Source organism: Drosophila melanogaster, chromosome 3R (assembly GCF_000001215.4).
Source record: "Drosophila melanogaster chromosome 3R".
In the NCBI taxonomy this organism is placed as follows: Eukaryota; Metazoa; Arthropoda; class Insecta; order Diptera; family Drosophilidae; genus Drosophila; species Drosophila melanogaster.
Window position 1 is genome coordinate 15,934,942 of NT_033777.3, and position 27,210 is coordinate 15,962,151.

Here is a 27,210-nt window from a genome sequence, read left to right on the forward strand (position 1 = left end):
ACAAAGTTCCATGTCTTGATCTAGCTATAGCTAAAATTATGCTGATGTAAATAAACTAATGCTGCAATGGGCTTCCAAACTTTCGCAATAGGAACTTGGAAATTTTAAAATCAGCTGTTGCAGAAGCCAGAGATGCGCGAACATATCGGTAGAGCTATCGACCGACAGCAGTCAGCTGTTCGATGGGCAGCACTGGCCGAGAACAAACCGAAAATAATCATTACTGGTGCGCAGTTGTTGTTTCCATAGACGTGTCAATTGTTTGTCTAATTGCGCCAGCAGCAGCAAAACGACGCCAAAGCACACATGCGCATTCCAGCGCACAAATATCCCACCCACGAAAATCGCAATACCATCGCCCCAGCAACGCGGAGGAGGGGGTGGACTCCACTTTTCCAGGGAGAAAGCGAACGTACGCATACGAGAATCCGAATCTGAGAATCCCCAATCCCCGAGTCCAAGAGAGCGAAGACGACACTCCAGCTCGGTATTTGAGACATCGACATTCCGCTGCTCCGTCAGTTTTCAGAGGACCTTCGAAGTGGGCAGCCGAAAATCCAAAAGTCTCCTGGCAGCGAACGGAAAACCAAAGAGAAAAAAAATAAGAAAAGCAAAATCCAGTTGGCAGAGAAAAGCTCAAGTGGTAATTGGCTGCGACTCAAATTACTTTAGTTGTGCAAATAGCGAATAGCTATAAACCCAAAAAGAAAAGAAACTCGAGCGTGGCGTGTGTCCATGTGGAAAATCGATCGAATCGCAGAGTATTTATCGTGTAATTGTGCCCAATAGCCACGCAATTCCCAGTCCGTTTTATTGATTTTCCCCACCGCCTCGCCAAGTAGCAATAAAAACCATTCTTTTACCTTCCATCTCGGCCATCTGGACAAAGCAATTGCAGCGTGAAAAATTCAAATTTCAAGTTAAATGCGAGAATTTACATAACGCCGAGCGTTGAAAGTGAAACTTCTGTGGTGCGAACGAAACACTGAAAGAAAGGAAAACCCATTACAGGACATTCTATCTGCCTCTGCCCAGTGTAGTAAAAGTTGGAGAGCCAGGAGCGGGAGAGCAGTGGAAAACCGTGAGAACCGCGAGAACAAGAGAGCCTAGAGAGCGTTGAACGTGCGCACGTCTTCCTGGTCAGGACACACCACCAATCCTTGAGAGAAACAGCAGGAGCCAACATGTTTTCGGGCCTAACAAATCAATTCACCTCGCTGGTGGGCGCCGTTAAAGGAGGCGCTGGCGACGAGGATGTGCCCGCGCCCACAGGAGATGCGCCCGCAGCCGCTCCAGCAGCATCCACATCCGTGGAGGCCACGGCCTCCTCCGCCGTGGACCCGGAGGCAGCTGCCGCAGCCGGTGGCGAAGGACTCGAGGGCGAGGAAGCTGGCAAAAGGTAAGTGTGAATCGAACAATGCGCGCTGGGTAATCCTTCGGCCCATCTTTCTAGTCTTCCGTGACTGTGACTCCGAAATCCAGACTTCAGTCGACCTGACATGGCGTGCCAATGTGACCTTGCTATTTGTACCTTTTAACATTTCGCTCCGTGGAGTTCCTACCCTCCAGCAATCGCTCCTTTACGGTACATTCATCATTGTTTTGACACACTCCGCTTATCCTGCATTTTACGTTGCATTCCGCACGCTCTCACGTGACTGAACATAATTGCTTAAACTGGAATCCAAATGCCCGATAATTTCACTCCCATATATATCCTATATGGCTCCGCTTCCTTGCGAAGCTAGTCGACTGACTTTCCTGAACATTTCTGGCTAGCAATTTCGATTTGAAAATGCCAGGCCAATTTGTGGTTTAAATGGATTTCGTTTGATTATTCTTGAAATGGCAAATCGCATTGTGAAGACTGTATTTCTTTTTAATTGTTGAAATATTTGAATCGTTATAGAATATAGCATAAATCAGTCTTCAAAAGAGTCTCTCAGCTTGGCATATATGTATTACTTAGTATGGTAGACTGTCAGTAGTGTAATTCTCCAAGCGAATTTATTTGCCCTAATTTTGTTGACCAAAGGAAATTCCTTGAACTGTCAGCAAACGGAAAAGAGCAACTCCATGCTTACTAACTTCCGACTGGTTTCTTTTCTTTTACTTCCCTCAAACTGAGTGGATAGGACTGCCCTATTTCTTTTCGACCTCGCCGTATCATTTGACCTCGTCCTTCGCGCTTCTTCTGGGTACTTCATCAATCTCTAGCAGGCATTCCACACCCTAGTTATGTTGAGTTTGCTTTATCCCACAAGAGTGTTACTGCCGTTTCAGCCTTCATTTCCTCGAAATAAATGAAAGTAAATTCCAATTATTCGGCTGATATTTTGGACAAGTTAAGACCGCTGTGATGGCCCGTTAATGCCACAAGTTGCTGGCTAATCCGGAAGATCAGCCAAAGTCAACTAACGTTGTTTTTCACTTAATTCAGCTCATTAATATTTAATTGTGCGAGTGTGCGCTGGATGCCAGGATGTCAATCCGGGGCACGTTTTTCCAACCAGCTGCCAACAGCTGGTGTCGTCGTGGTCGTCGTCGTCGTTGTTGTCTTTGAAACCCAAGTCCGTGATGTGTCACGCCTTTTCAACGGGCCGCCGTTCTCCTTCTGCCCCGCAAGTCCTTTCACTATCAATTGACATTGACGAGTTGGACCACCTTCGTGTTGTTCTTTGTATCTCGTCTTTATTTTACTCTTTTTGTTTTCTGTACGTTCCAATGAAAATAATTTGCACGTGGCTCCTGCATAACCACAAAATGTTGAGTCATTCGAGCTGGCGGCGCCCTCGTCCGCTTTCACCACTCGTACACTCTGGTTTTTTGACCATCTTGCTGTGTGCGAAATACTGTCACCAATGCCGATGGGTAGAGGTGGAGCATTCGGAAGGGGGCTGGCTCGGAGGCAGGATGTGTTCCTTTTGGTGGTTGCTTTCCAGTTTCCAGTTGACTTTTGCTCGTTTTGCGGATCGATACGAGAGAGCCGTGCGAAAGGACGCTCTATGCTTCTCTCTGCGAAATGTGCACATGTGATGAGGCCACAACGAGTAGAAACGACGATGGCGCCCGCTCTAGAGGATTTGCTACTCCACGACCCGACCCGCCCCCTTGTTGTCCTTTTGTCAGCCTATTTAATAATTGTGCATTCAGAAAACGTGTGTGCTGGCTTGTTGCCTGTCTTTACGCCTGTGCCTGTGCCCCTGCCACTGTCCTTTTCATTTCCTCGCTCGCCAATCAGCGTCAAATCTCTATAATTTTCAATGAATTAATTTATTCAATTTTCGCTGTCATGCATATTGAGTTGCTCACGAAGGCAATGGGGTTTGGTGATTTAGCCCAAAAATCGGTCAATATTCGATTAAGGGCTGCCCAAAAAAGTAGGCTATGCCGGAGAAATAAGCGAATGCATCTCCACCCATTAGTTAAGCCCCTCAAATCCCCACCTGTACATGCGTTTCCTCGCTCCTTTTCTGATTTTTTCTCTGCCTTCGCCAGGGCCAAAGTTGTTGGCGCTTTCAAGGACATTTACACTATTTGCACTTGCTCTCTGCGAATGTGTCTGTATGCGTGTGCCCTTGCCTTTGTTGCTAAAATTATGCCAAAATAAAATGAAAACAAATACGAAGGGAGGCGTATGAGTACGAGTAACTAACTATTTCATCTTGCGCCCAAATTGCTTGGCAAACAAGCTGGACAAAGTAAAAGTACGCAATGCATTCCTAACGCCGCTTGACACAATTTACTCACCAACAATAACAGCTAACTCTTGATTGCTAGCCAGTTGGGTCATTCGGGTCATCATTAGGCACACAAACAAAAGTTAAGAATTAAATATTTGCACATGTCGCATGGTCTTGGCCTGATTGAAATATGCCCTCTATATGCAAATAGGTATTACGAGTTCTATTCAAAATATATAATATAAATATTACATTTGAGCCAGGGTCCAACGAGCAGTGGAAATCAAAGTCCGGCCGAGATTTTCCTTTTTTTCCGCTCACCTGGAGACGGCAAACATAATAAAATCAAAGCAATGGCCTCAAAATAAATAAATAAATGCGAGACTGGCGAAATGGAAAACCCACAGAAATTTATCGAGCGACATTTGGCCTCCTGAACCGAACTGAACCGAACTGAATACACACATTTCCCAAGGATATAAAAATATAAATAAGAGAAACGAGACGGTCGGCGGGAATCCAATTGAAATGCTGCCAAGCCGAATGCAAAAAAAAACCCCACAGGCTACTTAAATTTAAAGGCGGTATTAAAATTTCATGTCAAGGCAAGAGACCGCCGGACATATCGCCATTTGCCAGGACATGGCGTGGGTGCTAACGACGCCCTGTGTCCGAGCGCTCGCCATTTGACATTTGCCAGCCAAATTAACGCCCTGGCCTGGCACCAAAAGCAGCCAAACAATCCCTGTGGTCAGCAGCTACTCCTCCTCCTTCTCCACTCGCTGCAATTTCAGTTCGTTTCGGCAGGACCTTAATTGCCGCCTGCGCCGTGGGTGGTGGGTCCTGTCCTGAAACTATTTGTTCTGTGTATTTTTTCAGCTGTCGCATTTAATTCAATTTATACGACGCTCGAATCTTTACTGTTGCGGCATTGTGTGCTTATTGTTTGCACCACGAATTAATATTTATCGCCCTGGGCATTTGTTTCGTGCTAAATCATTCGGCCCATATAAATAGTAATTTTTATGCAAATTAAGTGTTTGTCACACGAGTTTTTCACTGCCTAATTGCTGGCCAGGGAGTTTCCCACGCCCACTCAAAGAAAAGGGCCGATTTAGAATGCGTGTCGCACGGTAGTTTTTTCACATTTTGTTTGTTTTTTAATTCCCAGAAAGATTTATAATTCATTCGGTAACCCTTTTCTATTTTTAGTGATTTTTGATTTAAACACATGTTACTCGGAATCTAAATTCCATTTTTTGTGCCACCTATTTTATTTATGAAAATTCTATTTAATGGCTTGGTATTTCTGCCTAGTTGCTAAGTTTTCATGTACATAATTGGCTGCCCAGTACGGCTCCACTGCTAATCAGAGGCCATCAAAGTGTCCAATCAGCTTAACACCGATTTTTATAGATCCACCTTTTGACCCCGACACGTTGGCGCTGTCCGTGCCACTTCTGCCACACCAATTGGCGGTCAATTATGCCAAAAAGCAATGTGGGCCAAAGGTCTTGCCAAACGGATTTTTATGGTCCTGCACGCAGGAGCACCGAAACCGAAATACCGAAAAAATAAAATAAAATTTAATGCTCCTCGTAAAGTGACCCCCTAAGTTGGCCAAGGTGCAAACGACGCAGATGCTCGGCGTGGTCCGATTTAAAGCGCAATGAAATCAGGACACGGCAGGAACATATGGAAATATAGGAAACCGGGTGGGAAACATATGTTAGCAGTTGGACTTTTGCTCCAATAAAGATAAATGGAATGTCCGCAGGATGGGAAAGTGCACGACCGGAAGTCAACTAAAGCGAGTCGAGGCAAGGCAGCCGGAAGGCCAGTCACTGCTAAAAGTTTGTGTGCCGTTTGAGCCCTTCACGATAATGTTGCCATGTTGCCAAGTTGCTGGGCCTGCTCCAGACGCAGACGATGATAAAGTCGCGTTAAGAGCCAAGACAAGCGCTGGCAAAACATAAATATTAACGGAGCGCGGAAGTGACAGGCCAACCGGGTAATGGCAACAAACGATGCAACAGACGGGGGAGGAGCCAGGAGCCACATCCGGGGAACAGGAAGCGAGGGACTCTGTGTGTTCGTGTGTGGGTTTGTGTGGGCCGCAGCACGCACACACATAAAAGCCAGCAGGCAGAGGTCTCACAGGACTTGCGTCAAAGTAGCAAATTACGGCGTATCGTAAAAACGGCAGCCAGACTACGTGCTTTGTTTCTATTTCACACTGTCCTCGCTGCATGAGAAATGCTCTGCCAAAAACTTTGCTGGATGTCAGAGAGGCTGGTATCCCTATATTTATGGTCGCGAGTGTGCGACTGGCACGTCTAAACTTAAAAACTTGCTTTCATCTGGCTGAGTACTCTAAATTGCTTGTTTGCAAACTATATGTTGTATCCTGTTTGGAAAGATATCTTGATGCAATGTTACAAAAGAAGTAGGATATATGATTAAAAATCTTGCAATAATAAATATTAGTTGGGCTTTTAAGAATATTAATATTTTAGAATAAATCCATGTTCTCTGGATTATCTGTTTAAACCTTGCTCATCTGTGCCATTTTGTAGCCCATTCAGTGCACATTCCCAGTGTTTATCCAACTATGCAAATGGCTGTAGATATCACACATCATTCCCCCTCGTCCGTAATCCCTGTTGGGGGTCCTGTCAGTCACAGTCATAAAGCCAATGGTTCCAGCAAATAAACCGCCTCTTGAGTAATATTTAAAATTTACATAAAACTGGCACGCTCTATAAAATACCAGAAAAAAAAAATAAAATAATACATCAGAGCAAAAGTAGAAAACATCGCCGTTTGATAAGCCACCCAAAAGCTGGGAAATTTCGAGGCTGCGAGGGATGTATTTGCATTGCGTTAATGGCAGCTCAGTTGCCAGTGCTAATAGCCAGACCCAATTGCTCATATGTATGTCTGGTCTTGGCCCCCATCCTGATGGGGGGGTGGGGGGTTTGTGTGATGATTTGGTCGAGTGTAAAACACATAGCCCCAAGCTTTCACAGCGGCCATTTTGTTTTGTGCTGTGCTTCATAAATTTCCGCCTGGCTCTGCAGTTGAAATTTATGGCTCGGCTTTTTCGGGCTCCTGCCTAATCACGGTGACGGGGCGTATACGTAATGCTGAGTTTTGGAGTAACCATCTGCCTTGTCGGTCGAGCCAACAGGACAACTCATTGTCTCTGGGCATCAATTCAGGTCTTTTATTGGCGAAACAGCCTTTGGGTGGCTTTTGTTTCCCATTGGCCTAACGCAATTCCGTGGCTGAAAGTGGCGCAAAAAATGTGTATGAAAAACACGCGTAATTCAATTTCAGCCACGGAAGCTGCAGCGGCAGGATGGTCGGACTCCTTTGGCAGCCACGTCGCCTAGAATTCAATTTTCGGTTTCGGATGCCGCCACCCGCGAAGCAACGTTAACGTGCGCAATTAATTCTGTCAACAACAGGCTTCTAAACGTCTACGAAAATGGCTCGTGGCCATGGTTTTTTGGCTACCACGCTATTCGACGTCGCACAATTTGCAATTTGCAATTTAAATGGTAAACCAGCAGCGGCGGTTCAAAACTTACATTTCAACTCTTTTAGGGTTAGGCTCCTCGATTTTAATCCAATTTCGGAGACCTTTTTTGGGGAAATAATATAACTTTTAATGAGCATGGCTTGTGATTTGGACGATTGTAATCGAGTTTCCCGGGAAACAGTATCCTTGAAAGTTTCCCTCACGGCTTTTCTATAAACAAAATTACTCAACTTTACTACTAATGACATTATCCAATGTTATGTTTTGGCTTCTCGCAGCTTTTAAGCTCCCGATAACGCAATCCTTTAAGTGAAAATTCACACATTCCATGGCTGTACGTGACAGGCAAAACCTTTTACTTACCAAATTTTCGTGCCCAACGGCCGTCTTAAAAGGTTTCTGACTTTATCTAGAAATGGCTGTCAAAGTTTTCCAAGCGAAATTAAAGCCTTGCCTCCACGTACTTTTTGATGAAACTTTTTACGGTTTCAACTCGCAGCCTTTTTCTATCTGAGAAATATCGATTTGGTTGTACCGATTGCCAGGGAAATACGTTAAAGAGAAGGTATTTCCACTTACCGACTTGACAGCAGTGGTCGCATACCGGAGTCAAAGCATTTCTTAATTAAATGACGACCTCCGCCAGCGACCCTTTTGCATTAGATCAGGGTCAACCCATCGTGCCATATTGCATCTTTCATTAAATCGGCTCGATGTTGTGGGTGTAGTGGTGGTGGTGAGTGCTGCAATTCATGCTTTCACCGAATCATTCATTCACTCATTCATTCGTCTGTGACTCAGCACGTCGTGTGTGTGTGTTGTGCAAGTTGGCCGTTAATTGAAAATCGCAAACGGCTTAGTCCTTCCATTTGACTCTGGCTCTTCAAACAGTTTGCTTTGTAATTGAGTAATGAAATATGCCAAGTCACACACTGCGAAACGAACACACTTTCGCCTGCATAACAATTAAGATAATACGACTGGGGGGCACACGAAGTGACAGTGAGAAGGATTGCTACGGAAAGTGTGCTAAAGGTCAACACGTTGCTGCATCGTGGCGCAGTCCTTGGATGCTTCATCGCAGGGTGCGGCAGTAGGGATTACGCGGCTTATGAGCAGCATAGCAACATTCGTTGCCAATTCGAGAGCACTGAAGTCGGCAATAAAAACTGTTGCCTACTTAGCGGGGTTTATTTTAAGAACGTATCCATATTGGTCCATATGCTTATTGATTTCGTTTCTATAACAGACTATTCTGTGTGTACACTTGTTTTCGTCCTTTTCCGACCATTTATTATACGTATGCTTGAGTGGGCTTTAATCATATTCCACTTGAAGGACATGAATGTTGTTCTGCTTTATCTATCGAGCGCAATAACCCATTATTATCTCATTAGTTTCAGGCGTAACCTCGTCAAAACTAACACTCTTGCCGTATGTTCCCAAGTATTGGTGTTGCCATGAGTAGGGCAGGCAAATGCAAACAGTGCAGCAAACTCACAACATGGCGTATACTTAATTAGCCTTATAATGAATGCCATGTTATGTAAAAGGACGCAGTAAGGAAACTCGCGAAGGCGAACGGCTGGTGCCAGGAAGTTGACGATCCTTGCTGCTGCTGCTGCTGCTGTTGTTGCGGCTGACACTTTGCCATAAACATGTTGGTGGCCAGCGAAATAGAGGGTTGCTAGATGAAACGCAAAGCTTCGCTTAATTGAATAAAATTTTCAGTTGCCACTGAATCGGTCGGCATAAATTACGCATGGGCCACTCCCCAACATTGTCGCTCCACCGACAGCAGCAGCAAAACACCACCCACTACCCGCCACCATTGGATGGCCTTGCTTGCATGCATTTTGTTACATTACGTATACGCGAAGTGTGCCAGCTTAGACTTTTATCTTGGTTGCCCTTTGTAAGTTGTAAGCCCGACGAATACGAGTGCAGTTGTTTTGCTATTCAGGGCCTGTATCACAGGACACGAGCCGCAAACCGTATGCCATTTTCATTGGGTCAAGGTTAGAGTAGGATTTGCATTTTTTTTTTTTTTGCCCCACCTGCCATTCGATACAATTCGATTGGTATTGTTTATCAATACTGCGCTGCTGTCCTTGTCAGCAAATTGCTACATAAATATCTGGAAAGCAGCTACCCACAATTCCCCCGTTGAGTTGATTTATGTTAAGAAATTGTTTTCCTCCGCTCAGCTGGAGACTTGCGAATCTATATGTACGAATGGGCCACTGGGTCCGCTTGAGAGTGAACTTTGGTCTTTTATTTCGCTTTCATGTTGCGCCCGGTCCTGTTTCGCATTTGTAATCATATCCTTTGGCTTAATTAGAGGGTCAGGTCAGGAAGCATTTTAGTTTGGTTGGGCGTTTCGCAGGCCTTTGTGCCCGACGAACGGTTGCCCAGCCCCAACACGGAATGATCTAATTAAATTGCCTAATACATTCAAAATCGCTAGTGATATACATCTTTATTAACTTTGGAAACTTTTCACTCTTTTTGCAGGTAATTATCCAAACGCCGAACAAACCCGGACGAAAATGTAGCTGGAAACGGAGAAAGGAATTTAATAAATTTATCAGTGCTAACCAAACGGACTCGGCGAGTAACAGAAAATACCATTTCCATGTCAAAACCTGACTTATTTGTGTAGTTTGTTTTCATTTAATTCAAAATCCCCTGGATTAATTTACCTAATTGTGAACCCTTCTTGATTTCGTTTGATCAGATTTTTTATTTATTTTGATTTACACTCTTATAATTTCTTTTAGACTTCCCAAATCCGCCTCCCTGGTTGATTCATTAGTATCCGAAGCCACGTAAGTTTATTTCGTTTGTATTTTTATATTATTATAAGTTTATACTTTTGTAATTATACCTAATTGAAAGCCATTATCCCACTTCTTGGGCACCAACAATAAACTATTTACCTTTTTCCCAACGCAGTAAGAGGAAAACTTTTGTTCGCAATCGTAAAATCATTAGCACAGAAACTTTTTCTCAAACTGAGTCGCGACCACGCCCGTTTGGGCCATCAAATAGGTGCACAGGTAGGGGTCTAAAAGTAACAAAAAGGGCTGCAACCATAATCGCCGAGGGGAGTCAAAAGCTCACACAAATTGCCTGTCCGTTGGCTGCAAAAGTTGAAGTAGATGCCACTTTCACATGTGTAGTGACACTTTCGAAAGGACTCCGGGAGTCCTTGCAGGTTGGCGAAACTCTGCCAATCGCCGTGGGAAATTCGAGTCGCAAATGTAAGCGCTCGCCCACGTGTTGAGCATTAAGTGTCCTTTGTTTGGTGCCCCTGCCTTTGATATTCATTTCAAGTTAATTCATCTCAATCAGCTTAAATATCAAGCTAAATAATTCATTTGCATTTTCGGGGCGTGCTCGCTGCGTATAATTAATGCGCATAAAATTCCCAACACTTTGCACCTTTTTCCTACCGGTTTATTTCCGCCACGGGCCTTTGGGCCGCCCCCTGGGCTTTTGGCCATCATACACACTCACTCGCCATTCAGTTTTTTGATTGAGCGGCAGAGAACCATCGCGATTCAGGAGCCAAAGCCCTTGGCAACAATTGTCCCAAACCTTTGCCCTGGGATGTTTATCATTTCGGGGACTGTGCCATTCGAAGCTATAAATAAGTTTGTGTATAACCCAAAATGATTGCACGAAACAGTTAATCACGAGCCGAAAGGATATCCTGCTTGTGAAGAAGGTAAATTGTTGAACCGACTTCTATATATAACATATTCAATCAAAATCAACCACACCTCTTTTATTGGTGCTTTAGTGTGTGAGTATTAAAAACACTATTGTTGAGCACCCCAAAACCTATGCTATTCAAGGGAAGACGAAAAGAAATCCCCTCATAACATAGTTGTCTGGCAAACAAAATAAATGTATTCATTATTTTATTGATATATGTTTATAATATATTCATTTGGTTTATATATCGTATTTGGCATAAAATAATTTCAAAATTTACTTTAAGTATTTGGTCTTTACGCATATTTAGCATCGCGAAGGGTAAAATTCCTAAATTTGGTTTATTTGTTCAATTTACTTCCGAAAATTGTATATATAATTGTATATATCCATTCTTGCGGACATCAAAACGAAAAAAGAAAAGCCACAATTGCCTTCAGTATCCTGAAAAAGCGACAAGTGAAACAAAATGGACTCTGAAGAGCTGGGTATTCACCCTTTCTGTCCACCTGTCATTTGCATGCAGAATGTTATTTTTCTCTCTCGGCTTTTCTATTTTTAGACTTTGTCGGCAACTTTTAGTCTAATTAACCTTGCTCAACCGCAATATGTTGGTTATCCCAGAGAGCGGTATAAAATTAATTTCTTACTCTACTTAAATTGATAAAGTGTTCAACCTCTCACCTTTTTAAATCGTCCTTACTCGCAATATTTTTATGGGACTTCTACTCAAATAGCTTTTGATATTTTGCGTCCAACTTACTTTGATGATTATGCTTCTTTTTCGTATTTCTGAGCTTATCGCAGTCGTTCCTTTAAATGTACATGGCTTAGGTGGGTGGGTCGTTTCCTTTAATGTTGGATCCCCGATAGTTGCTACAGCCATTAAGCAATCATATTAAGTGGTTTAGACCGGGGGGATTGTGAGCAAGGCGCCGAATTATTCTAGTATAATTATTTCGAAACGGTAGTTGGTGTTGTTGTTTATGCTATTTGGTTTTGAACCGAGAATCCTGTGGGACGTATTTGTAATTGTCGTAATTAAACAAGGCATAAGTTAAACAAAAAAGGCTTGAGTCTATATCCAGAAAAGAAGGATCCTTTTTATAATCAGCTCAAAGTTGGTTTATTTTTGCCACCATTGTGGGAAAACGGATTTGTAAATGAATTACCAATCGCCCATTCTGGCCGATTGCGTTGATTGGGCCAATTCCCCCGCAAAGAGTTTCAATCTCTGTTAGCCAGTTTGTTCATCAATTCTCGCTTTGAATAATTTATTCCCGGCATTTTGCCTCGACTTACTTTCCCCCTTACAGTGCTCTACATGAATATTTGATAGGCCACTTTCCACCAGATATTTATGTTTGCGCAGCTCACTTTAATTGAAAATAAAATCAAATAAAAAACCCAAAAAGTAAATAAAGAAACCCAGGAAACGTTTTTAATTTTTATCAACGAAAGGAAAAGTAATTTTAAACGCGATATGAAAATAGAAGTCTGCCGGGCATGAAAAGTCAAATGTCAAATGGCGAAATCGTAAGAAAGGCAGGCAATCGTGCCGATGGATGGATGACTCACGTTTATGCAGGCGTTTAATGTTGCGTTCATCTTTTATTAATAGCCACACATGACCATGATTATGTAGATGTCCTGCCCCCTGGCAAACCTGCATCCCAGCCACTCCCAATTTCCCGCTTGTGGCGGTTTTCCTGTGTTTTCCCGCCTCCCTTTTCATGGACGGGCTTAGCCGCCTTCTGTTTACCTGCTCGTTGGTAATTTGTCAAATGTGGATTTTTCTCGGCGCTACTTTGCTGGCTGTTGCGCCTCTGACAGAGTTTGGCATTTGCTAAATGGCGAGGGCAGCTTTAAAAGTATCGGAGACGCCGCATTCTAGCTACAAAGTTATGGTTGATTTACCAAAATTTCGTAGTCACTATGTAATGTGACTTACATTTTCCCGTCCAAAACACTGGCTGAAATCAAAAAGCTAAGACATATTCTCTTTAAGACTGTTGTACCTCCCCCCTTAGTATAAGCCTACCCTGTGTGGGGGTTTCAGATGAAAATGATGATGGCGGATATTCTTTGGCGGCAGATGGAGGAGTTGGAGTTGGGGAAAATGGAAGCTCAGCAGGTGCCTTTAGCCGGGTATCATTTCTTTTTGCTTTATACACGCATTTAGTTTTACTTTCCCTCGCATTATCCACGGCGAATGTAATAAATTTCCTATAAGCATTATCTTTAAATACAGGCCATTGTGTAGCAGCAGAAAAGCGGATGGAAGGGAGCGACGACATGATGGAGGGCTCAAACATGACAACGGATTGTGTTGCCATGGTCTTTAGTTATAGGCCCATCAGCTAAGCCGTTTCGTGTCTGGTTCCGATTTAGACCCTTTGAAACTGGATAAATCTCCGCTCGGCGCCAACAAAATCTCAATCCAATTAGAAAATTCCAGTGAAAGTGGAGGGTGAGGATATGCAACACTTCATAGTACTCCAATTAACGACTACAACAATTAAAATGGCCAATTCGCTAGAAAAGCAGTGAAAAGTGTGCACAAGAATATGGAGCAACTGCAACAGTTGACGCCGTTCTGTGCTGACAATGCAATTTTCGCATCAGAGGATTGGGGATCAACAAGGGGTTTTCAGAGGGGAGGATGAAAGTGTCAAGCTGGGTGGCAAGCACTACTAAAACGCCCAAATCCCCACCCACCACACTCCATCCCTTCCTGCTCTTTTCGCCACATTTGCACTTCTCCATTTGCAGTTGCAATCGCAGCGAATGGTTTTCACCACCCAAAGCCACCCAATTTGCTTTTCCCAGACAGGCTGCAATTTACATAAGTGCCATGTGCGTTGGCCGTTGTTTTGTCATTCACTTTTTCGAAGGGAATGACACCACGACTCCACGCGACATTGTTGCAATAAAAAAATTGAAGAGTGAAAAGTATTTTCTGCAACATTCTAGTTGGAAAATTCTGCAAAAAATTAGTAGTGAGAAAAACTATTTTCCACCAACATAGAATACATTTTATTTTTAACATATTTTGTGTGTAAAGATCAGCAATTTTAAATGAAATTTAATTTCATATGGACTATTTATTTGAAATAGCAGAAGGATTGGTCTTATAAGATAATGCTCGAAAATCGATTGCCGGCGCCTGAAAAGCCAATTAATTAGTTTTTGCTGGCCTTGTTTACCCTCCGGATTTATGATGAAGATGTCTGAAGAATTGAGGTCAGCCTCACTTCACTCCATTGTTTCTACTGATTTCTGGCATTGCGGCATGTCGTATTTCTTCTTCTATGTGTTTGCCGCAGCATTGGCCCGAACTTTTATAATTAAAACTTTTCACGGGAAAATTCTGGCGGCAGGACAAAAAAAGTTAGCTAAAAAGAATGCTTAAAAGCAGCAGCAGAAAGTCGATATGAGTGCGTATCACATAATTAAAGTAGATCGAAATTTATGATTCACACTTGGCAGAGAGAAGGAAAATGTCGGTGGACTACTTTAAGAAACCATCTCTCAAGTGAATGTCCAACCACTTATCGGTTTGCTCGTGCTGAGTTATGCAATGCCCATCTGGGAATCCTTGGAGCCATAAATAAGACCGGAAACTGTTGCCGCCGCTGTCAGGTCAGTAAAACTGCGTAGATGCCAGCCTCAACCCCTCAGCATCGTTTTAACCAATGACGAAGACATAAATCACAAAAGGGAAGCCCTGGGAGAAAGTAGAGCGAAAAACGGAGGGAGTGCCTCACTTAAGGTATGGCCCATTGCTAATGATAAGCTCCATGGCGATAGTCATTGTCGTTCCATATACTGATGCGCTATAACTTTGCCGATATGCCCATCGAGTTGGTTTCCTAATTGGGCGGGCCAACATGGCGTATGCTGGATGCGGCTCGACATATGCTTCTTTAATCTCCTGACCCAGTTGGGTACAAATTTAATTTGCCGCCTCAATTAAGTGCAGTTGGGGATAAAAAAAAAATGTAATGGTTCCTGGCTGCAGTTTTATTTGATTTACGGCAGCGATTTTTCACTACTGCTCTGATTTCGCATCGATGAGCACCCATACAACGCGGCGTATGCGCAATGCCTGTCCACTATTCCGCTGGCCTTGCCCCGTCATAATGAAGCATAATGCACATGAATCTACAGATATATAAGTGCAGCCGCGTTACTCGAACCGCATACCGATTGAAATCCTTTGCTTGTCATTGTGAGTTTTATTTTATTTCTCCTATATATAGCACAGCTCGCTTTTTATGTGCAAGTGTGCGAGTGCAATATCTGAACCACCATCATCATATATATCCTAGGCTCAAAGGGGACGTCGTATCCCTCTGCTTATTCCGCGTCATGTCCCTGCTCCTTGTAGTGCCGCAGGCAGAGCATTCAATATTGCAATATGTGTATGGAATATTTGAGTGTGGAAAGCGGAAAAATGGAAGAGGACGAGGACTAGTCTCCAATCGATTGTTGTACTTGGCTGAATAAGACCCTGAAGCTCCCAGTCAAGCGATTTGATCGTAATTTCACTGATTTTGGGGCACTAAAATAGATGTTGACAATTTAAGTTTAGCAAGTTGTTATCGTTAAACTTACCGTGCGAGTTAATGGCATTGCATTGCATAAGCTAAGCTGTTGACTTTCGATTTAAATTTATATAAAATTAAACAAAATGAAATAATTTAAACAAGTAACAAAGAAAGCAAAATTCATTACAATTTAAATTTAACGATGGACTCTATGAAAAGAAGACCAGTTTGATTGTGCTGTTCCTCTTGCTCTGCTCCAAGGAAATGGAAGATTTAATTCAGATAATTGCAAGTATATTCCTTAACGACTTACGATGTAGTACTCCAATGGGGCCCGGCACAGGGGGCAGGTTTTGGCGGGGCTGAGTTTGTAGACATTGCATAGACAGTTCTTGCAGAATGTGTGCTTGCATGGCGTCTTCACCTGCCGACGAAGCCTGCCCAGACACACGGGACAGCTGTCATACATCGCTTCAGCTCACTTTATTTCCACTTTCAGTTTTTCGATGATCTTTGTGTTATTTTAGTGATTGACACAGTGTCGACCAGGGGCGAAGTGTACGGCAAAGCCGTCTCCAACTTTTCTCCAGCTTTCCTTCCAATAAAACAAACAATGCCTCCCACACGCCTATGTGTACGATGGATGTCCCGTATTGTATGGGCTTGTTAGCTGGATTTTATTTATGACGGCGTAAAAATAGTTCAACGAAATCGCGCAGGACTATCAAACAAGACAGAATTTGCAAAGGGTGCTTTATACAGTCATTTCACTAAAAGCTCTCTTTAAAATCTGATCACGATTCATAAGGAAATTAAATGCCAATATTTTCTACTCAAATCTGAAGATATTGACAAAAATTTTGCTCCAGGCATACATAAATAAAATATCGAAAAGAAATCAATTAGTTTGTCACCCTGTATGTGCGAGCTCTTATTCTATATGTGTGGTGAGCACGAGCTCGGCGATTGGAGGCGCCTGCTTATTGTTTGACATGGTACATTATAGATTTTTATCAGGCCCTTATCCAACGCCACCCACATGCGAGCATTGAATATTGCCAAATTAGGGCAAAGATTGATTGTCATTTTGTCAGTCAGTCACTCAATCGCCAAGGACTAAGGACACACGACTAATGCTCCTTTCTGTTTGCCATTTCTTACAGCGGATGGCTGGGCAGTGCCAAGGGTTGGCTGGGAAACGCCTCGATACCGTCGATGCCAGCCATGCCGTCGATGCCATCGATGCCGGCCATGCCAGCGATGCCATCGATACCATCGATCCCGGGACTCCGCAAGGGCGCAGGAGCCGATGGAGCCGAGGGCGCCGAGGGAGCTGTCGCCGGAGAGGGCGGGGCCGCCGCCAGTGGAGCCGTGAGTGGTGGCGAGGATGACGACAAGTCGAGGTATATTAGGTATGGGTGCCAGCTTGACAATGACGGAATTATATACGAAGCAGCCGTTCAATACAAACCAATGCCAAAACAAAAAAAAAAAAAATTATGAAAGAAGATGAGAAGCGTCTTTGTACTTCAGTTCCCTGTTGCGTCTTTGGTTAACCTCCGTTTAAGCCACACTAAGTTCTTCACTCTTTTGTTCAACTTTTTTGGGTACCTTTTGTTTGAAGTCTCTGGCGAAACGTTTTCCTTCCTCAACTGGAAGGAATATGAGCAGAGTCAGTTAAGTTTTCGTTGGTTTTATTTACAATTAGTTTGCCTAACTGAAAGTTGAAGCCTTTCCACACGATTTACTTTAATACTAACCCGAATACACACGAGTTTCTCTTGAAATATATTATAACTATTTACGATTTACCTACTCCACATCAAAGGAAACTCGTTTTCCTTCATTTATTTAGTTGAGATATTGTTCCGCATTCCCACTTAACCAATATATTTATATACTTATTCATTTGCTATACACGAATTTTCTTGTGCTGGTTCAAGTTTCACTTTTTCACATATTAATAACTTTTTGTACAAATCAAATATGATCTGTCTCTCTATAAATTTCTATATCTCTTAACCTATCTATCTTCCCATCTGTAAAACAATACAACATTTTTAAATCGTTCAAACGTTTTTGTATATAAAAGTAAATATTTAAACAAAAAACCCACCTGAAATTGGCTTACAACAATCACAAAATTTTGTCCCTTTACGAGAGTTGGAGAATATTATTATTACCTGACATTGGATATGTTGAGCAGTTACCTATGAACTAAACAATACATAAAGTTATCTTATTATATAGTAGGAAGAATATAAAGTATCATTTAGTGTAACTTCAGATAAATATCTGTAAACGGTAAGTTGATCATATTTCTAGCCTTGAAAATGGACACAATTTTGAAAAAAAAAAAAAAAAACAATAACATAAAAATCAAAAACTGAAATTACCATAACTCATTTCATTCAGCTCATGATCAAGTACAATTTCCATTTGATCAAACCATTTGATCAAACCACTGAATAGATTTCTTCTTCAACACCAAACACATAAACCATACAACATGAATTTAGCAGTCCCATTTGATATTTTCTATTATTTAAAAACATTTCGCTTCTATTAATTTACGAAACGTGCCGAAATCAAAAACGTTAAATCTTCATTTTCTCGACATTAACAATTCCCCAAAGTATCAGATTCCATCATTTTTGAGCGGCCCATCGAACCAAGTCAAGGAAACCGAATGAAAACCATAAAAATAACTATTTGGAACCAAGTCCTTCGTCTACGTACAGTAAAACCTCCAAAAAGCTCAACCCTTATTGTTGTTGGTAGATGTGTATCATTGTCCTTATTTCGATCATAATCATTGTGTTTTCATTTTATTGTCTCGAATCAAAAAAAAAAAAAAACATCTCTCTGTTTTGCTGTGTAGCCTCCTTCTGTGTACCATTTTTGTTTTTCATGGCCTTGTTTTTTGTTGGTGTAGCAGCTAAAAGTTACCATCTCCCAGCTCGCTAAGTGTCTATCTTTCTCGGGGACCGGCTTAAAATTTCAGAAATGGAAAAGTATGAATCCGTGATGCTAATGATGCTAATCAGTCCTCGCATGACTTTTGAGTGTGCTACCCCCATTTGGAATTCACTTTTTTTTGTACTCACTTTTAGTTGTGCCCCTGTAGTAGTATTCGTTTTGGCATCATTCATCCTGACATTCATATGAGATTCCTTCATTTCATTTTGCATTCACAAATCAAACTGAAAAAAAACAATATAAATAAATGGCTGTATACAAAAACATACGTGTAAATATACATCAGCGCTTTAAAATAAGCGAGTTCAAAAGATTATTTAAATGTAAATTAACCTGACAACGTAAGATCCTTACTCAAAGTACATTGAACATGAGGAAATTAAAATGAATATTCGCATAATGAGAACAAGATCTTTTGATAAGAGAGACAGAACCCCAAACGAAAGTCTAGTGGATTTTTGTAATCAAAACGTGGCACGCTTAATGGCTGTTGATGCATGGTTAATTGAATGGTATATTAATTATTTCCTTTTTTGGTTACAATTTTACTATAATCCTGTACCTACTTATGTGTTAAGTTCATTTGGCTTGCTGCCTGCTGCATGATTTGTTCTTGGAGCTTTTCCCCAATAACTATATGAATACACAAACGATATGGAAATTGCAAAACTATTCACACTCTATCTTTCTGCTCCCTTTCTTTTTTTTATTCCGCTTTACAACGAATTCCGCAACTGCAGCGCCACGGAGGGCGCCGACTCGCATCCTGCATCGGGCGGTGGCACGCCCACCGGCGACGAGGGTCAAATCGGACAGGGTAAGGGCGATGAAGTCAAAAGTACGTGTCACACTTTGATTGGTAACCAAATTACAAGAGACAACTTCAAACACATTGTGCTAAATGTCGAATCAATGTCAACTCGAATTGCCAATTCAAAAAGATTGAGATAGAAAGCGGTGACAGGTTACTAACCCCCAGTTACAAGTAGTTTGAAATAACCCAGAACTCCCGCTCCCGTCGCACTCACTCTCAATCCCCTAGTGAAACGCTTGCTTTGTAGTCTAGTTTAGTTTAGTTTAGTTCTGTTGGTAGCAAGTCCCATTTGGGCTGATTGTCGTCAGTGGAGTGAAACTTATCGCATACTGATTTGAATGTATCCGACAGTTACCACAAAAGTAACACAGCAGGCCAAACACTTTGGATCCTTCTTGTCATCGGCCATCAGCAAGGCTGGCAGCAAAATCAAGGAAACTGTCAAGGATAATGTGAGTACAACGATGACACTGCTACAATGGGGCCAACCTCTATTTATTCCTGCCGATTCCCAGACCATTCTCGACTCGTTCAACAAGGAACAGGAAGCTTTCATCAAGGGCCAGGGAGGCGTGGGCAATGGAGCAGCCCCCTGGATCGGACACGCCAACGAGGCCAAGATCAAGGAGGAAATCCTTGGCCTGTCGCAGGATCGCCGCAACTTCGTGCGCGCCCCGCCCGCCGGCGTGGACTTTGAGTTTAGCTACGACACCGCCTATCCTACGGCCATAGCCATTATGGCCGAAGACAAGGCGCTCGAGACGATGCGATTCGAGCTGGTGCCCAAGATGTAAGTACAATGCTAGTGTTGCCAGTAACAAGCACATGATCCAATATGAGCCTTGTTTTCCGTAGCATCACTGAAGAGAATTTCTGGCGGAATTACTTCTACCGCGTCTCACTGATCATCCAGGCCGCCGAGTTGGGCACTCTGGGCGCCGATGGCGTGGGTCAGGCCTCAAGCGGCGAAGATGGTAAGTTGGTTATAGCTTCTGCTGATCGTCGTAGACAACTCTGGAAAATATATACATATAACGCAAAGAGATGCAGGACAAACAGACTGCCTCGCTCACCAAACACTCACACTCGTTACTCGCGCGCTCTCTACCTATCTATCTATCTATCTATCTATAACTATAACGTGTATCTGTATCTATAAACGACCTGCCTATGAACTCTGTCTATCTTTCTCTAAGTCTAAGTCTTTCATTTTTGGTTCACTTTAGCCACACGCGCCTGTTTAACTTATGATTTCCTTAGTCCTTTTCACACACGCTAGCTATCCAACGTTTTCCGTTCTCTCGCTCTTTCTACCTTACTCTTAAAACATGCCTACTATCTCTCGAGCCTCGATCTAACTAACTTGGCTAGCGTCTGTACTACACCGCCTAAGAGTATGCTCAAGTCTTTTGTTGAATTAAAACCCCTTGATTTGTATCCGTCCCTCCACCCGCACTGGCTTGTATCGTCGAGGACTCGAATCCTGGTTTTCGGTTCTTCCTCACTCCCCCCTAACGTTCATCTCAATCGCGTCTCGAAGCTCAATTGATAATCGTTCCACGAACTTCGCCAGTCGTCAGCCGCCCAGCGTCTCACCTCAAATCGATTTACTTACTGTGTTTCCTCTTTTCAGTTTGTTAATCATTTTATTTTTCGTTCTATTATTATTTTTATGAATTCCACCACGAAATTACACTGTGAAAACGAACTTGTCTATCAAAATCAATTCAAAAACTCAACCATGGGCTGAACGATCAGCCAACGAAGTGGCCACTAAAGAAAAGAAATCCAAGACTGCCGAACCAGCCAAGGGCGATTCGAGTGTGAAAGCCATTGCCGAGCAGCCGAAGGCCGTGATTGAGCCGGAGGCGCAGGAGTGCGATGTCCAGGCAGCCAAGTCAAAGGCAAAGGCAAAGGCTCAAGCCGGCAAAGAGCTGGGCCAGAAGATCTCCGAATCGGAATTCGTTTCGGATGACTTCCAGGCCTCGAGCGAATCGGACTTGGCTGAGATCCAAGACGGCATGCGCAAATTGGGCATCGACAGCATGACCCAGCAGGCATTAGCTGCGACTGATGGTAAGAGTTTATGTTTTATTTTATTTCCCCAATCAGTTTGTTACTATTGTTTCATTGTTATTTCTTGTTGTTTAATTTAAGGACTAACATTTTTTGTACATACATTAAATTGATCAAACGAATGTCATTGGTGTTCTGAGACACACGAAACATTCATTCATACACATGTCAATACATACAACATGAGAAAACATTTAGAGTATCTAGTTATATTGCTTAGGCAGCAAGCTTCAGCTCTAATTTCATCTAGACTTTAGAGATCTATCCAGGCACACTCCATTGCCATCTGAGCACAATAATGTCTCTTGTCTGAGTCGCGAATTTGGTTTTCCTAACATCCCATTATCTATTTTGCAACCAAAGCCACATATGAAAATATATAATTTCTTTGTGCCAAACAAACAGAACAAACAATCTAAAACAAACCAAAATGTGTGTACAAATCAAGTGTAAAACCGAACAATTCTCTTTCTTCTCCTCTGCTCTGTTTCTTTCTTTTATATAAATTACATTTTGTATGAAAATCGTTTTTACTTATTATATGACAACAACTCAAGCTCTGGCATTTAATTACTAAAGCGAATCTATCAATTGAAAGTAATATTAAACCAATAACGAAATCACACAATAAATAAATATAGAAGTAATGCAACTAATGGATAACAAGAGTATTATAAATTATATAAACACATATAAATATATATCCTGAATAAAATCGAACTCGACAAAAACTCTCATTTGCCATTTAGCGAACTGCAAAATAATATCAAATATATATATATATATGTATCATATGACATATAATTTGATTTCAATTATCCAATAACAGTTTAAGAAAGAGTTAAAGCCACAAACCAAATTTCGAACAAGTTGAGTATGACCAAACTGATCAAGAAATTCTTATATACAACTATATCCTATTGATACAACTTTCGCTCTCTCTTTGCAATTTCGTGCTCCTTTTTATTCAATTTGCAATTCAATTTCATTTACAAAAATTTAGCTAGATGTAATTTTCGTTGTCTTCCTTCCTTCGATCCAATTATAATTTTGCCTCTTCCTTTGACACATTTCTCCACATGTTTTAAACAAAAAAAAAAAAAAAAAAACTGTATTCTAAACTAGCCGCGACACGAAAAGAACCTCCTTTCTAGCAATACACAAAATTTTCCAAAAGTATCTTACCTTGAATATCTGATGATGAATTTGTATGGGAAAACATTTTAACAAAACATTTATTTTTCTTCATGTATTTCTTGATTTATTTACGAATCATCTTGCAGAAGATTGAATGGATTAAAACCAAAAGACAAAACAAAATGCTAAATCTAAATTTCAAAATGCAAAAAAAACCAACTAACAAAATAAACAAGAACAAAATTATAAAAAAAAAATACTACAAAATTGCCCACAAGAAAGAAAAGAAATTGTTAAGCGAAACAAAAAAAAAAGTACTACAACAACAAAATTATATAAATACTTATAAAGATATTCACTTGACAACAATGAAAATTTGAGTTGAACCCAGTAACGCCATTATTTATATAAACCGAAGACAGAAAAGCAAAAAAATGTTACTAAAAAGACAAAAACCGAAACAAAATTTTGTGTGGTAAGTTAGAAATTGTTGGCTGAATTAAAGCAAAAAACATTAAAGTGAAATATATACAAATTGCAACACGTTTTAGTTGTGACAATTTTCGGTTACATGTTGGTTTTCAATTGCATAATGTTTCTGTTCAGCAATATTGTATGTAGATAATATCCAACAATTCAAAGTAGTTGCAATTTCAATCATTTCCCACTACGCTCCTGTCTGTGTCTATGTACTCGTTGTGTATGTTTTTAGTATGTGTGCGTAAATTAATTAGTAGTCTTAGTCGACAAAGCTTTGTTTTTAGTTTAGCGTGTTTCCATTATAGTTTACATTGAAGTGCGTGCGTTGATAACTCAGGGGATGGGTGGCAAAAAAAAAAGAAACCTTTTTATACAAATTGGGCGCTTCTTACGAATCCAATTTGCTTTCTTATACTGCACAATGATAATACGAATCGGGGATCGCTTTCTCTGGGACCAACTCACCACACAAAATCGATGGAAACTAATTCAAAACTATTCAATTCTCTGGCCAAAACTATAAAACCCCAAGAAGCCGCATATGACTCAGTTTCTTTCCCCTATTTCTCTCTATCTCTTCATGGCATTTTTGTTTGAATTGATTTGCAGCATTTGGTTTGCCAGCTTATAAAATACCTTATATTTGGCAAGCTTCGTCAGTTATTAGGCGTGTAAATAATAATAATTAATATAATATGTTCAGTTTGCTTGCTTTTTATGCGTAAATGCTGTAAATACACACTGAATATGATTTTTGTTGTAAACATTTTTGTTAATGGATGGAGTGTGAAGCAACAATAAACCAACCAAAAAACCTAACACAAATTGCAGTTCGGGAACTACAAGCAAGTCATGGACTGGGTATCCTTTGGGTGCACGCTATCCGTTAATTAGTGCTAGATCGACATTGGTGTACACGGCCAGCCTATCCTATCAATTAATCCATAAATTGGCCCCACTTTGTTAATTGACCAAGTGAAAAATAAACAAAATTTCCAACTATTTGTAGACGGCTATTATTCAGTTACGGTGCGAATACCCAAACGCATAACAGTGTGTGAAAATCTATGTCTTAGCTATATCCCCAGAGACTAGCCGCAGGTAAACGTAAGCGATGATTAAACTGAGAACAACCATGTACTTGCTTGGGATGGTCACCTAACCACAATTCAATTGCTTGCCTTACACACTTTTGATACTAAACCTATATACCCATATACCCATTTGCCAATATGCCAATATGCCAATATACCAATATACCAATATACGATATGTGTAAACCATGTATGCTAAACCTATTATATATCCGTACATAAGCAGATATCCGTTACTGACGTGCTGCTAAGCCACGCAAATACTAATCGATATTCCGCTTGTTGCTCCGTCTTTTGCCAGAGGAACAATGGGAAAAGGATCTGGAAGCTGAACTCAAGGACTACGAGGTGGTTGACGAAGGCGGCACCGGCGGCGATGGTGGCGGAGGACGCAGAAAGGGCAGGAAGGCCGGCGAGGACGACACCGAGGCAGATGAGGACGAACCGACAATATCAAACTTGCGCACACGCTCGACTAACAACGATTGGGAGGAGTACGCCGATTTAATTGAGGATACCGATGATTTAAAGTAATTAAGAGCTTATATCGTAGTTTCTTCTAAGTTGGCTCTAAGTTTATAACTATCTTTACTTTATCTTTCTTTCCATTCCTTTCCAACCTTGTTTCCTCCTTAATTGATTAACCTAATATTGTTAACCCAAAACCCAAAATCAAACCCGAATCCAAATCCAAACAAAATACAAAACTATTCGAAACCACAGAACTTTGAAGTGCCTAAAGCGCACGATGTTGGGCTATCCATGAGACGAGGCAGTCCCAGCGCTCTTCTAGTGCCGGTGGTCCACAATCCCAGACATTTCCCTGGGGGCTTGCCTTGGGTTGGCCTATTGGAAAAGTTGGTTGAGATACTATAGCCCCCGACCCAACACCCACTCAATTATTGGCCTCTGAGCAAAGCGTTCTATTCAGTTACGTTCAGACATGATATAAGACACTAAAGCAAAAAAGAAAACAATTTTATTTAACCTTAACGTTTTAACTGAAAACTAAAAGGAATCCAAACCAAGCCCTAACCAATCCGGTATTCAAATGTATGTAACTACTATATTCTCTTTTATTTGGTTGACACACCGAGTGGCAGCGGTAGAGGGAGTCGTCGGTATTACTTGCCAATTGTTCAGCACACGAAGCATCAGAAATCTGGCAGTCAGTAATTATCAATAAGTACTTATAACATATAGACAGACACACAACTATGAGAGCGGGCCAGACGAGAAACTGGCTAATGCTATATATGCAGATCATATTTCAATATAGTGACTAACAATTGAGTAAACAAACATGCTTCAAAGGGAAATTTTGTTATTTATATTTATAAATAAATTATATATAAATATATATACACACATATATATATACAGATAAATTAATGCATTTGAATTTAATGTGTAAAAATTATTATAATAAAAGTATAGATATAAAATATGTAAAGATACGAGACACCCAAAAAAAAAAAAGTTGAAAGTTTAGTTTAAAAATCCTTGAAATGCTCTTCTTTTAGAAATTTTGAATTCAAAACAAGCGAAATAAAAATGATAGTAACTTATTAGTTGAGAGCAAAGAAGTAACATTCAAACGTATTATTTATCCCTCAATAGTTAATAGCCCAACAACAATATTACAGAATAAATTATCATTGATTGATGCTTAAAAAACACGTTCAAGAATAAATAAATAACAATGCATATAAATACCAATTGTTTAGCTCAATTTAAGGCGCGCCAACAAGTTTTTCTTTTCCGAACGTTTTCAGTTCGAAACAAACTTCTTTTTCGATTTTTTCTAAACAACTATCACCTTGCTGTTCCACTACCAATACACGAACTTCCTTGAACAAAACTAAAAACAAACAAATTGCCAAAACAATAATACACTGATTGGACTTGAAAGATCAAGAAACTTAAAACGCAATTAATAAATTACAAATAACAAATGAAAAGTAAATGCAATTATAAACAATAAGCAGTTCAAAACATTTGAAACAAATATATACACATATATATTTATATATTTCACTAGACAAATTTTTATGCATAAACTAAAAACAAAACAAATTCTATATTATCAATGTTTTTGCTCTAAATGTCTAACTAATTGTTAATAAAACCAAAATAAAATTATTTTCTGCAGACAAACGTTATATGAGAATGAGAATGCTATGAATGTGTAATTATTTGTTAGCAGTCACGAAATATATGGAAAACAGGCAGGCGGATGTTACGGAAAAAGTAAAAGTTATAACATTAAACTGTATATTGTACATTTACTTTTAAAGAAATGAAATGTATTTACACGAAACGGCATGGAATATGACAAACTAAAGAAATTTTAAAATTTATATTTACTTTGTGCGTTTTTAAACATGTTGGCGACACAATGACAAGCAAATTAGTGCATAAACCGAACTAATAAATAACAATAAATATTAAAAATTAAAAATTAACGATAAATAATGTAATAATGTTGACAACATATGTATTTTACAAGGCAGAACAACCCAACCCCTAGATCCAATCCTCACCGAATCCTAAAAGATATATCAAACCTCCAGCATTGACTCTCACACACATTTTTTATTGTCTGCAAAGAGATTATTATTATGAAGCCGTAAAGAAAGCAAAAATTAAATTAATGTTTATGAGCAAAGTTTGTTGAGCAGCATTCCATTAATATACATTGCAAAATTAAGTAAAATATATGTAAATGTACTAATTAAAGTATATCACCCCCGAGACGGAAAACCGAAAAGTATAATTTAGTTGTTTAATGATTGATAAATATTTAGACACCAGAGGATTCCTCGTAGCATCCTCCGGATGCAAAAATTGTCAGCTAGAAACAGAGGCACTCCCTGAAATGCCATAGAACATTTTCCACTCAATTTAAAACCAACGGCAGAACGTGGTGTTTCTCTGACGATAGCACCCTGAAAACTAAGCACAGCAAACGGAAAATAAATTAAACATTTTGTGTAAAGTTCGATGACAGACCGAAGACGACAGCATGAACACGTACGAGTATATACATAATAAATATATATGAGAACAATTTAACGAGATTAAAATCAACTAAAGTAATAAAGGGAAAGTGTATAACTATTAAAACTAACGA

At 40.6% G+C, this 27,210-nt stretch overlaps 3 protein-coding genes across 14 annotated transcripts; 1 reads left to right on the forward strand and 2 right to left on the reverse strand.

Annotated features, from left to right (window-relative positions):
• Positions 1-158: 158 nt before the first annotated feature.
• Positions 159-27,183, forward strand: Sap47 (Synapse-associated protein 47kD). Of its 12 annotated transcripts, none has more exons than NM_169686.3 (10): positions 178-971; positions 1,036-1,399; positions 10,008-10,055; positions 16,661-16,909; positions 19,217-19,314; positions 19,642-19,742; positions 19,806-20,080; positions 20,146-20,264; positions 21,049-21,366; positions 24,379-27,183. In NM_169686.3, the coding sequence occupies exons 2-10, from the start codon at positions 1,185-1,187 to the stop codon at positions 24,609-24,611; spliced, it is 1,656 nt and encodes a 551-aa protein (NP_732090.1). In that variant the 5' UTR covers positions 178-971; positions 1,036-1,184; the 3' UTR covers positions 24,612-27,183. The 12 variants fall into 11 exon arrangements, with proteins under 12 accessions (NP_001356917.1, NP_001287350.1, NP_732092.2 ...); NM_169687.3 differs by having other exon boundaries at positions 178-643; positions 890-1,399; NM_169685.3 differs by having other exon boundaries at positions 178-643.
• CG46383 (uncharacterized protein) lies at positions 15,260-16,002 on the reverse strand. Its single transcript, NM_001370030.1, has 3 exons — positions 15,811-16,002; positions 15,565-15,748; positions 15,260-15,511 (listed from the first exon to the last, which is right to left on the reverse strand). Exons 1-2 carry the CDS (start codon positions 15,964-15,966, stop codon positions 15,707-15,709), a joined length of 198 nt encoding a protein of 65 aa, NP_001356919.1. The 5' UTR covers positions 15,967-16,002; the 3' UTR covers positions 15,260-15,511; positions 15,565-15,706.
• Positions 15,260-16,002, reverse strand: CG31088 (uncharacterized protein). The gene is made up of 3 exons (NM_001369997.1): positions 15,811-16,002; positions 15,565-15,748; positions 15,260-15,511 (listed from the first exon to the last, which is right to left on the reverse strand). Exons 2-3 carry the CDS (start codon positions 15,580-15,582, stop codon positions 15,317-15,319), a joined length of 213 nt encoding a protein of 70 aa, NP_001356895.1. The 5' UTR covers positions 15,583-15,748; positions 15,811-16,002; the 3' UTR covers positions 15,260-15,316.
• Positions 27,184-27,210: the final 27 nt, after the last annotated feature.